Source organism: Ursus maritimus, unplaced genomic scaffold (genome assembly GCF_017311325.1).
Source record: "Ursus maritimus isolate PB19 unplaced genomic scaffold, ASM1731132v1 scaffold_19, whole genome shotgun sequence".
In the NCBI taxonomy this organism is placed as follows: Eukaryota; Metazoa; Chordata; class Mammalia; order Carnivora; family Ursidae; genus Ursus; species Ursus maritimus.
The window spans coordinates 13,199,876-13,212,490 of record NW_024424341.1 but is presented as its reverse complement, the minus strand read 5'-3'; the positions used below and the strand labels follow the sequence as shown (position 1 = coordinate 13,212,490).

The 12,615-nt window shown below is 50.6% G+C and overlaps 1 protein-coding gene across 1 annotated transcript in view; it reads left to right on the top strand.

The window, feature by feature from the left end:
* The first annotated feature begins 1,094 nt into the window (after positions 1-1,094).
* CES1 (carboxylesterase 1) overlaps positions 1,095-12,615 on the top strand; it is a 35,627-nt gene continuing 24,106 nt past the window's right edge. Inside the window, exons 1-4 of the mRNA XM_008702627.2 lie at positions 1,095-1,200; positions 4,519-4,726; positions 8,129-8,273; positions 10,561-10,694. Coding sequence (XP_008700849.2) covers positions 1,149-1,200; positions 4,519-4,726; positions 8,129-8,273; positions 10,561-10,694 — 539 coding nt within the window. The 5' untranslated portion in view covers positions 1,095-1,148. The remainder of the gene's footprint in view (positions 1,201-4,518; positions 4,727-8,128; positions 8,274-10,560; positions 10,695-12,615) is intronic.

The window sequence follows — 12,615 nt, the reverse complement described above, 5'->3', positions numbered from 1 at the left end:
TTTGAGAGTCTTCATCTTCCTCGTGCCCCCGGCAGACACAGGATACTCTCCCAGGTATGGCCAGAGCACGCCACTATTTTAGGGCTTTCACATTGTGCGGTGGCCCACCACACACATACACCATGTGTCTTATGCACTAGATGGTGGGCTCCTTGAGGAGAAGGACTATCCCTTGAATTCATCTCTGTACCCATACCATCTAGCATCGCATCAGGCATTGGTAAATGGAGAACGAATGAATAAATGGAATATTGAAAAAATGGAATGATGGATGGATGATTAGAGCCAGGGACTGTGGAGACCTAGAGCTCCTTCACTGTAAAAATATTCTGCCCAAAGATCCCTGCCTGGAGAAGGAATGCATTCCCTGACCCTGGAGGTATGACGAGAGGCTGAGTGGCTTGGTAGGAGTATTATAAAATTAATTTAGACATCAAAAGGGAACCAGATGGGGCACCTGGGTGGCTCAGGCGGTTAAGCGTCCAACTCTTGGTTTCGGCTCAGGTCATGATCTCATGGGTCATGGGATTGAGCCCTACATGAGGCTCTGCCCTGGGTGGGGAGTCTGCTTGAAGATTTTCTCCCACTGCCCCTCCCACCACTCTCTCTCTCTCTCTCCCCTCCCCCTCTCTAAAATAAATCAATATTTCTTTTAAAAAAGGGAGGGGGACCCAGATGAATTTAAGGTGTTTCCGAACTTGAGAGCACAGAACTGTATGGAAAAGAAGCCCAAACAGCTAAGGTAGATTTGTCCTGAGTTCCCCAGCTGAGCAGTTACTGGGCTGGCAGATGCTGTAGTTTTCAAGCTTGTTCTGAGAACCCTGGACCAAAGCCTCCCCCTCTCTAAAGGCATCTGTCTGCTTCTGCCTGCCTTGGGAAATTCACAGTTCTCTAAGGTTAGAGTTCTGCAAGGGAGAAGCACTTATATAACAGGCTGCTGGACGAGTCTGTGGCTCTCTGTAATCCGAGACTCAGTCCAGGCTGTTTGGATGAAAGAGGGTAAACTCTGGGTGGGCGTGGCCAAGAGGCCCTGCAGCGGTCGAGAGCCATAGGGCGGTGGGGGTGGGAGTGGGCCAATGGGGCGGGACCTGAGCAGACTCTTAAGTAGTGTAGACTGCTTGAGGTCCTGGAGCTGCAATCCCTCCACGATGTGGCTCATAGCTCTGGTCCTGACCTCCCTCACCACTCCCATGGCTTGGGGTGAGTCCTTCTGAAATAAAATAGCGGCGTGTGTTTGGAAATCCCTGCCCAGGCGGGAGATGTCTGGACTTCACCCTCTTGGTGGCCAGCCAGTCCCTGCCAACCTGATATACACGGGAGCGTGAACACTCCAGACTGCCGCTGCGTGCGCCCCGTGCAAGGGGGCAGACGGCTAACCACCTGCCTCCCGGGTGGGGATTCCAGAGAGCTCAGTTTATTTTCTGCTTGATTATTTGTCCATGTATGGCCAAATCATGGAGAGTGGCTAAGCAGAATAGTAATAGGAGTATCCCGGGCTTTCCGCAAGTTGCATTAGGCCTCTTCACCTTTAGGGAAATCCTACATTACCATAGCAATGGAAAAACAAAAATCCTCCTTGGATTTTTTTGGGCTATGATAACAGGGACTAATGGAGGTCTTTCCTCAAAGCAAAGTGGCTTAATGCAACTTGCAGAAAGCCCAGGATACTCTTTGCTTTGTGCCATTTCGGCTTAGGCAAAGTTTCATAGGAACGCTCTACCCTCAGATGGCAGGCAGGGGACCTGAACGGACTGTGGCTCCGGAGTGTGTAGGTTTGAATCCCAGCTCAGCACTTACTAGCTGCCTGTCCTTAGGCCTTGTGCTTTAGTTTTCTGTGCCTTGGTTTCCCCCGCTCTGACATGGCAGTAGCTATGTCATTGGGCCGTTGTGAGGATAAAACAGGTTGTTTCTAAAGAGTGCCTGGAATGGAGAGTGCAAACAAAGGATTTATAAATAAAGGAGTTGTTTTAAAATGTTGCGTAGTAGTAGAAAATTTGATGTATGGTGAGGCCCACAGATAGGAAGCAACGGCCATCACTTGCACACAGTTCCCAGGAGGAGGAGGCGTGCCCACCACCACCTTGCACCCTGAGGTGATGCTCCGGGTAGGTTAGAGGAAGAGGGAGGAGGGAGGAATTTCGGGCAACAGCCGTTATTGTGGTTGCCAGGGGAAGGAAGAGGTGAGACAGGATAAGCAGGTTTAAGACTGGCAAACTAATCCATTTCTGCAAGTGCTGGGGCACAAACGCTTCCCGCAGTTTTCGGGTGCCTGGCCCTGGAGTGATTAGGGCAGGATGGTAGTGGCTTGGCCAGGGAAGGCCTGATAAAAAAGATGATTGGGGTACAGGCTCCGCATTCTGGAAAAGAAGTTGATTTCTTTTTTTTTTTTTTAAGATTTTATTTATTTATTTGACAGAGATAGAGACAGCCAGCGAGAGAGGGAACACAAGCAGGGGAGTGGGAGAGGAAGAAGCAGGCTCATAGCGGAGGAGCCTGATGTGGGGCTCGATCCCAGAACGCCGGGATCACGCCCTGAGCCGAAGGCAGACGCTTAACCGCTGTGCCACCCAGGCGCCCCTGGAAAGAAGTTGATTTCTATCACTAGAATTGGCTAACTCTGAGGAGGGCGGTCTGTCCAGGGTCAGCAAGGCCCCAGATGTCAAGCATCAGCATACACATGATAGCACATGATTACTACAAAATAATAGCACGGGACCCCAGAATGCATCTGGGCCAGTTTATAGGCAGGGAAACGGACTCAGAGAGGGAAGAGGACTTGCCCAAGGTCCACTGGAAAATCATGCCCTGGAGTGTGTCTATGGCTTGTGAATGGAGAGCCAGGGCTGGGACCATTAGAACCGGGAGGGCCCAGGCCCCACCTGCACCTCACCTTCGTTCTGATGGTGACGCTGTCGGAAACCTGGGACTGAACGTGAGGGCAGAGTAAGAACCGAAGGAGGAGTGGATTATTCCCGTACTGCCGGTTACCCCCTGGCAAGGCCATCCCATTTCCCACTTTAGAAAGTCCACGCTGGTGGCCTCCATTTCCGTAGCTTCTTCATCTGTGAAATGGGCATCTTGTGAAGACGAATTTAAGGGAAACAGAATGTGCATCTGGCACATAGTAAGTGCTCAGCATATAAAGCTTACATGGGTACTTACATAATATGCATAAACATTACATGGGTACTTATGTAATAGGACAAGTGCTGACTGCTCCTGCTACCATAACTGTTACGCCTCTCACCCCATCCACCCACTTCCTCACTCTTGTCCATTGGGCTTCTGTCCACTTCGTCTCTCTTGCAGGTTACCATTGGATATTCTTCTATAAGACCAAATCTGGATTACCCTTTCTTGTTCTGCTCCTACACTTTGAGGGAGAGGTTGACCTTTTGTCTGTGTCTACAAGGGAGCAGCTGGAAGGGTGCCAGGCTAGAAATCATTTCAGATAAGGAAACGTACGCCCCGAGGCTGCTGAGGCAGGACGAGGGAAGACTTGGAGGAGGGCTGTGAGCGAGGGGTTGAGGGCCCACTTGCGTGTGCCAGCCCAGGCAGGTCCACAGCTGGTGGAACCAGGACTGGGATGGAAGGGGCAGGGGGACAGGGGCAGCTTGGTGGGGAAGAACCACCTGCCCCACAACGACGGAACAGGTAGGAATCAGACCCTCTGTCTCTCTCCCCCTCTCACAACCCTGTGAGAGATGCATGCCACTCTTGCATACTCCACGACTGTTCACTGATGCTTGTGTCCCCACTAAATAAAGCCCCAAACCTTAGCCTGGCTCTGAGGCTCTCCCAGACTTGAACCTCTCTCACATTCCAGGCTGCCGTCCGCTCCTCATTGACTCCCTCTGGCTCACGTGGACCCTTCGCTCTTCCCCAGGCCAGCCTTTACACTTTCCTCTCAGAGCCTAGTCTCTGCTCTGCCTTACACCTTTATCTCCCCTCTTCTATCTCCTGCTGTTCGCTCCCCCCCTCTCCTACCGCCAGTCCCAGCTCAAAGGTCACGGCCTCCACCATGCCACCAATGAGGCGGCCTCCCTGCCTCTTCTGACCCCTGTGGGACCTTACTGGGGCCTCTGTCAGGACACTGGCCCCTTCCCTCCCACCCAGTAGGGTCAAGTATGTTTGTGGCTGATGCTCCCTACATGGTTCAGAGATTCCAAGAGGAGGGACAGCCCCTTGTTCGTGCTCTGCGCCAGCATGCAGTTCAGTGCCTGGGGCCTAACGGCTAATTGTTTCTGGAGGCTCCTGGGAGTGGCAACCAAATGGCTCGTTCTCCTCAGCTGTCCTCCTTGCATTTCTTTTTTACCTGATGCTATTATACCTCCAATTTCACTTCGCTCTTCTACACAGCCCCAAGTAAGGAATGGACGGTTGACCTTGAGGTTAACTGAGGCCTCGAGGGTTTAGCTGACTCATTCAGGGTCACATGCTCAAAGTGGAAGACCCACCAGGGGTCCAAGTGAGACCTTTCCCGCTGGCTGATGTGTCCTCTTTCCTCTGGATGTCTAGGAGGGCGCCCGTCCTTGCCCCCTGTGGTGGACACCGTGCAAGGCAAAGTCCTGGGGAAGTACGTCAGCTTAGAAGGGTTTGCACAGCCTGTGGCCGTCTTCCTGGGAGTCCCTTTTGCCAGGCCTCCTCTCGGATCCCTGAGGTTTGCTCCGCCACAGCCTGCAGAGCCATGGAACTTCGTGAAGAATACCACCTCCTACCCTCCCATGTAAGTTGGCATCTCTCAGGGGGCATGTTGGCCTCAGAGTGAGGCAGGAAGGAGCCAAGGCAACATGTTGAGTGGCTTTGTTCCGAAATCTCCAAGCTGTTGTAAATCTTTAAAAACCTTCCAGAACTCACAGGCTTCTAGAGCTCTTTATTCAACGAACGTTTATTAAGCACGTTCTATGTTTCCTAGGATCCATGAATGAACAGAAAAGTACCCCGAATCCCTTCATGGAGCTTGCATTCTAGGCGGGAGAGATGGTGACCAACAACAAGTATGCAAATCAGTGAAAAAATTATGTTAGACTATGTTAGACTATGACATATGTTAGACTATGACAAGTGCCTTGGGAAAAAATTAGAAGTTGAGCAAGTGAGGGAGGTCAGAAGTAACGATTCTCCTGTCTTGAACTTTGCCAAAGCTGGGGAGCCAGGGTAGACCAGGAGGTGTGTAGGTGGGGAGTGCTTTGGGGAGTTGACCCGGAAAGTGGTCAGCTCCCAGGTATGTCTAAGCACCTAGTCATGAGCAGAACAATGGCTGCTGTGCCCCAACCACCCTGACCAAGCTGGGCGAAGAAGCCAACAGCTGCCTCCCCCGGGCGACTCAGATGCCTACATGTATCCATTAGGACCTTATTCACCTCTCAGCAAGGCATTCTGGAAATTTCCAGGATCCTACCCCTTGCTGCCTTCCCTTCTTCTCTTCTTCCTCCCCTCCTTCCCTCCTTTTGTTTTAAAAAATAGTATTTGTTCTTTTATTTTCCTGATTGCCGATGTAATACATACTTAGTACAGAAAAGGGAGGAAGTAGAGGCAGTAAAGAAAGTGAAAATCACATACGATTCCTCCAGCAAGAGAGAGATTGTAGATTGTTGTAGATTATTTTTCCAGTCTTTTATCTGTTGCATATTTTCTCCCTTAAAAATAGAATCCATAAGATTCTGCACTCAATTTCTGTGTATGTGATCCTTCCCTCCCTCCCGCCCCCGCCCAACACACGCACACCAAGAAACAAACCTCCGACACCAGCTGCATGTCCTCCAGTTCAACTAATTCTTACATTGCTCTGCCTGGAGATAGCGTCAGATCCCACAAGTTAAGGACTTGGGCCCACAAAACTGCTCTCTGCTTCTGATGCCGATTACAAGTCCAAGTTGCTACCCATGTTTGTGGCCTTGGCTGTATATATCAAAGGTTCCTCTGACTCCCTCTTGGGTTCCATTAATTTGCTAGAGTGGTCATAGAACTCAGGAAACTCATTTATTCACTACATTACCAGTTCATTGCAAAGGTTATTAGGGGATATGAATCAGTAGCCAGATGAAGAGATCCATGGGGTGAGGTCCTGAATAAAGGAGCTTCCGTCCTTCTGGAGTTGGGGGTCCGGTACAGTGGCCATAGAAGCTTTCTGGTTCACCAGTCTGGAAACTCTCTGAATCCTTTTCTGTGGTTTTTTAAAGAGGCTCTGTTATGTAGCCATGATTGATGAAACCAGTGGCCACTGGCCACCATTCAACTTCCAGCCCCACCTCGCTCCCCAGAGGTCAGAGAGGCAGAACTGAAAGTTCGCGGGGTGGTTCATCTGGCAGCCAGCCCCTAGCCTTAAGTGTGATCAAAAGTCACCTTATGAACATAATAAAGATATCTTTATTGTTTCCTTCACAGAGGAAATTCCAAGGGTTGTGGGGAGCCTGTGCCTGAAATGGGATGGAGGCCGAATGTATATTTATTATAAATCACAATATCACATCACATGTCACATGATACAGATAGTTTGGGTGCCTGCTTTGCTCACTTATAAGTATACCAGGAACATTATTCTATGTCATTAAATATCACAGCTGGACTTGTAATAGCTGTATTACATTGAGTCTTGGGTCATAATTTATTTGCCCCATCTCTTGTTTGGGGCCATTAAGTTGTTCTTGATGTTTTTGATAGTACAAATAGCACTCTGAGGAATATCCCACAGCTAAATCTTTAGGCACGCCCATGAATATTTTCGGGTAAGTTTGAAGAAATGTCATGAGTATGCACCTTCTGTTTACATTTCCCTCCAGAAATGTTCCAGCAACACTCCTTCCATTGATACATGAAACCCTCCACTCACTAGATCTTTGGCAATGCTTGGGATTATTAAAAAAATGCTCCTTGGTTATTGGATAGGCGAGACAATAATAATTATTATCATTATAATTATATATAATTTTGCTGTTTATTCTGCATTTATTTGAACACTAGTGACCTTGAGCTCTTTTTCCCTTTTTTGACGTTTGATTTTCTTCTTTTATGACTATTAGGCTCTTTGCTTTGGTGATCAGGGGAAAGTTCCCTTAGAATAGAAATGAGGAAGTCATTGTTGGGGGCTCCTGATTCTGCCACTTGACAGCAGAGTGACTCAGTGACCTCATTTACAAACTGGTGGTGATACTTGCATTCTGGTACCTTGAGATCTGGAAATGTTCCTTATAATGTCCTTAGAAATATCATGCACTACATAGTATAGATCTTTCTGGCTTGGGTAGCTTTTCTAACCTCTCGGTGTCTCAGTGTTCTCAACTGTAAAATGGGGATAATAATAGACTCTATGTTAGGGGTCTTCCCATGGGAGAATTAAGTTAGTTAGTACGTAAAGAGTACTTAAAACAATGCCTGGCATGTTGGGAGGTCCATAAATCTTACCAGTTTTAATCTGTGTTGGGTCTTTAAGTTCTGTTATTAGGGAAACCAACAGTGCTTGCCTGGGATGGGTAGATTCTTAGCATGTCAGGGCTGCAAGACCCTTATAAAAATCACTTCCCTCACATACACCGGGCAGATTCAAGCCAACGCAGGCAAGGAATTCACCCAAGGTCACCCAGAAGATTAGTGAGTGGGGCAGAACTAGAACACAGTTCTCCTGATACTGCCCCACAAATATTTCATCCCTGACCTGTTGTAGGGACTAAATGTCAGCCATTTGAGTGACTTCTCAGGGATTATGGAAGTCTGCCATGGACCAGAACATGCTTAGGTGGCGGAGGACATGTTTGCCTGGAATAGAGATCTGGAAGCTGGGATGCAACCAGGCATGCAGGAAATGGTCCTCTCCCAGGCGGTCAGTATATGGGCAGCCTCCTCTCCTTGACCCAGGGCATCTCAAGGCTCTAGGAAGGGGACAGGTACTATACCTTCTTCCTATCTTTACACGGTCCTGGAAGACCTTAGTGAACCTCAGGGTTCCACCCCCCAAACCTCACCCAGCCACCCAAAGAGACTCCACCACCCCAGTGTCTCCAGCCTGGTAAGAACAACCCTATTTACCAGCCTCAACCTTCCAGCCCAAGGCCCAGCTGACCACAGGAGACATCTTGCTCAGCTCTGAGCGAAGCTCAGAAGTCCTTCTTCCTTGCCCCCCTCTGCCCAGGTGCTCCCAGGACGCAATGGCAGCGCAAGTGCTCTCAGAGCTCTTTACCAACAGAAAGGAGAACATTGCTCTCAAATTTTCTGAAGACTGCCTTTACCTAAATATTTACACTCCTGCTGACTTGACAAAGAAAAGCAGGCTGCCGGTAAGTGGAAGGTTCCAGCCCTGTGGGTCTTCTGGTGTACACTAGAAGAAGGTGAAGGCTGCTTGGTGGTGGTGGGGGGGGGGTTGTTTCAGAGACCCCAGGGCTTTCTTTACCTACCACAGCCGGACCACGAGACACACAAGCTTTCCATACCTTAGTTTCCCCTAGTGACAGATGTAGGGACTCTGGGGGAATTTGCCGTACTTCTGTCATGTACATTGTAATTTTTCCAAACTGATTCTTGATAATAGAAGGACCAGAATGCTTACTCTTAGAGATAAGCCAGTCCTTCCTTTACAGGTAGGGAGACTGAGGCCCAGAAAGAGGGAGATGAGATCACACAGAGGGATCGGCAGGACCCGAGCAGAGGCCTTCTGAACTTCAAGCCAATGCTCTTTGACGCAGACTAGGAAGCGGGCCCGTAGGAGGCCTTTCCTCAGCACATTAAGATGCTTCTCTAACAACTTCCAGGGTCACCTGAGAGGTGTTAGGGCAGAGTCTGGGGCAATCCAGGAAGTGCATTCTTTTGCCTTTGGCCAAATATCTGGGATTTTATTGTAGCTAAATTTCCTTCCTTAATTGTCTTTGGCACGGCTGACGACCCAATGAGTCAGCATTTCTAGAATAAAGGAGGCCAAGAGATGGGACAACTTCCAGACTCAGGCTGGGGCTTGGAGGCGTGATCTCCTGAAAGAGGAGGTGGTCCCCGGGGTAGAGAGGTGTGGGCATGTTGGCACCCGGCCATCTCCTGGCGGGGTGCTCAGGAGTGGGGGAGGGCATCTGTGGGCTTGTGAGCAGAAGCCAGCCCTGCACATGCTTGGCTCAGCGAGATGGGACGAAGTTTCACCCGGTTCTCCATTCACACATTCTTCTGTTGTGTACTCAGTGCGCCCACATGCATAGCTGCAGCTGGGGGTCAGGACAAAGTAGGGACCAAAACAAAAAACAAACCCATCACCAGACCACCATTGCTTTGGAGGGTCTTGGCATCTGGGATGCTTCTTCAGCGAATCCCTGCTGACCGGCCCTTGGCTCAGCCTTCACTCAGATGACTGCTAAGTCAGTCCCTCTACCCAGACGTAGGCAGGGATCTGGAGATGGAGGAGGAACAAGGGGCAGAACCTCTACTTATGGACACAGGCTCTGGATCCCGGTTCGGCCTTTTACTAGCAGACAGACCCGGCTCTGTTTCCTAGAACAGGGCTCATCACATATGAGGATCCAGGGGCGTGTATCAGGCTTTGTGTCTGTGGCTGGTGAGTGAAATACTCCTGAAGCATTAGTTAGAGTCAGAGGGAAGATCTTACTCCTCTCCCATCAACAGGCCCACTGCACCTGGGCCTGTGGCTACCGTGGGCTAGGGGGCTCAGCAGGTGGACTCCAGAGCCAGACCACATGGGTTCAAGTCCTCCCGCTGCTTATTAGATGTATGATGTCAGGCAGGTTAAGTGCCTCAGTTTTCTTGTCTGTTAATGGGACGGTGATTAGTCCCTATCGCATGGAACGGTACTTGGCACATAGTGTGTGTTACAAATTCTCTTTTTTATGAATAAAATGATTACAATGTAATTATTTTAGCCACTCTCATGTCCTGGCTATGTGAGCTCTTACAATGCCAGAGCCCAGCGTGATGAATTCCTGCATCCAGCCTCGTGCTCCGTTCTTACTGCCGTCCCTGGCATGGAGGAGGTCCTCAGACCCTGTTAGTGACATGATTGAAGACTTACTGGAGGAGGTGGCTTTTAGGCTGGGCTATGGAGGAAGGGTGGGATTTGGGGATGTGGAGGAAGCAGAAAGGATGGCCTGTTCCAGAGAGATCCCACTGGGGGCACGTGTGCTTCTCGAGACAGCCACTCGTGCACGTGAGCAGCTTAATTCCCCGCACCAGACATAACTAAGGTGAAGCCGAAGCACAGGGTTGTGGCAGGCAGAGGTTGCCGGGCTGCGGGAGGGGCCCAGGCACGAGCGCCACAGGAGCGCTGGGGAGAAGATGACACTCTTAGCCATGACTGTTCCCATGATGAAGTTCTGCAGTGTGCCCTTCATTGGCACTGGGGCTGGCGACGCCGGCAGGGGCAGCCAGGGCATCCTGGCTGGGGAGGTGGCCTGGGCCCCAGTTGGGAGGAGGGGGGAGAAGAGCAACTTCCTGCTCCAACTTTGCTGGTGGACTTCAGGTGATAGCCTCCTTGAGTCACAGCTAAGAGGTCGGCGACCAAACAGGACAACGTCTTGAGGTCCTGCCCAGCGCTGCTTCCTCTAACCAGTACGTTGCTTCCTTCCTGTCCAGGTGATGGTGTGGATCCACGGAGGGGGTCTGGTGGTGGGGGGCGCGTCAACCTATGATGGGCTGGCCCTCTCTGCCCATGAAAACGTGGTGGTGGTGGCCATTCAGTACCGCCTGGGCATCTGGGGATTCTTCAGGTAAGATTCGGCATGGTCCTCACTGCACATTGCCCTCCCCCCGCCCCCAAGCATGGGTGCTAGGTATTCAGCTCTGGCCATGTCAGTCCTCAAAGGGGTCTTTGCCAGGTTCCTTATGAAGGCACCCAAGTCCCTTCATCACTGGGCTCTACTTACCTTCTCATTCCCCAGCCATACCAGGTTACTTGCTTCTGAGTTTTGTGGGTGCTCTTCCCTCTACCTGGAATGCCTGTTCTGCCTGACGAACTCCTATGCGTTCTGCAAGGCCCTACCCAAATGCCCCCCCGAAATGCTCCTCTCTTTTTCACTTGTGCCATCCCAGCACATTGCACACCTCCGTTAAAACAGCATACAGCACAGCTCTTAGAGGCTTACACATCTGAGCTGGTGGGAAAGGAAGGAAGGAGCATGCTCACGGCAGGAGCTTGGTGCATGCTTGTGGGTCAAGTAATGGGATGTCGGGAGCTGCAGATTGTCAGAGCATCTGAGCCCAGCAGACAGCCCTCCTGGGAGGCATGTCAGGCCCACACATCCCATCTCCTTTTGGGAATTTGGCACACGCATGAGTGAAGGCAAAGCGTCTTCTCCAGCGAGTGTCCATGGGACAGCGACCAGTGTTCCCAGCAGGACGCAGTTACTGTGAGCCTTTTCTGAATTCGCCAGGCGGGCACGTCCGCCCCTGAGATGGCTGCTGGGCGGACTGGGGGAGAAGCCCACAGGAAAGACCCCTGGGGCTGGAGGAGGCTTATCGCAGGTGATTCCTGTGCCGGGCTGTAGCACCTTCATGGGGACTCTTCTCTCTCCCGCCTGTGGTTTGTCTCTCTGCTCCCCATTATGGTCAAAGTGCTACATGAGTGCTTCCTGTGGCTCGTCCTCCCAGTCTGTCCTCTGCCCAGTGACCCAACAGCTTTTGGACCAGCCTTGGGAGCATCCCCACACGATTCCTTACCTGTGAGCCTTGGCCTCTGTGTGCGTCTCTCTCCATCTCCACTGCTTCCCTGGGTGACCTCAGGAGCCGCATTCAAAGCTCCCTGTTCCAGCCTCTGCTTCTCCTTTGAAACCCAGATATCCCTCATTCACTACCACCTTGCATCTGTTGCCACCTCCACTGGACATCTGAGGGTACCTCACCCTCTAGGGGACAGACGTAACCGTAACCCTTGGCTCCCACTGCTCCTTCCCCCACACTCTCTTACTTTGCCCACCGTGCCTCCTGTTGGCTGTTGGCAGACCCTCCCCTCCCCCCCCAACTGCTCTGGATAGACTTGTGGTCAGCCTTGACTTCTTTTTCTCACCTCTTCACATCAGGTTCAGCAAATCCTCTTGGTTCCACCTTTAAAATATATTCAGAATCCAGCCGCTTCTCACCTCCTACCTTATGCCCCCTGATCAAAGCCCTCTGTGTCTCTCCCAGATGATTATAATAACCACCTACTTTTATAACCTGCTGCTTTGATGCTGTGTCTCAGCCACGCAGTAGCCACTGTGACCATTTAAGACATAAATGGAATTTTGTCATTCGCCCTGAAATGGCTTCCCACATTACCAACAATGACATCAAAGTTCTTATCAAGGCCCACAGAGTCTTTAGCCGTGTGTATTACACTCACACTTTTGTCCACTGAACCCAGGACCTTTGCACTGGCTGTTTCTTCAGCCTAGAATTCCCTTCTTTGGATATTTGCAAGGTTCATGTGCTCATTCATTCAGGTCTCTATTCAAATGCTACCACTTCAAAGAGGCCTTTCTAGGTCATGTGACCTGAAATAGGACCCCACTGCCCCACCCCTGTCTTTTCCCTTACCCCGTTTTCTTTTTCCTGGAAGTACTTTCATGACCTGATATCATTTACTGGATCTATCTGTTTGTGATCTGTAGTGTGAGCTCTGTATAGTCAGAGATTGGGCCTGTTTTGTTCTCA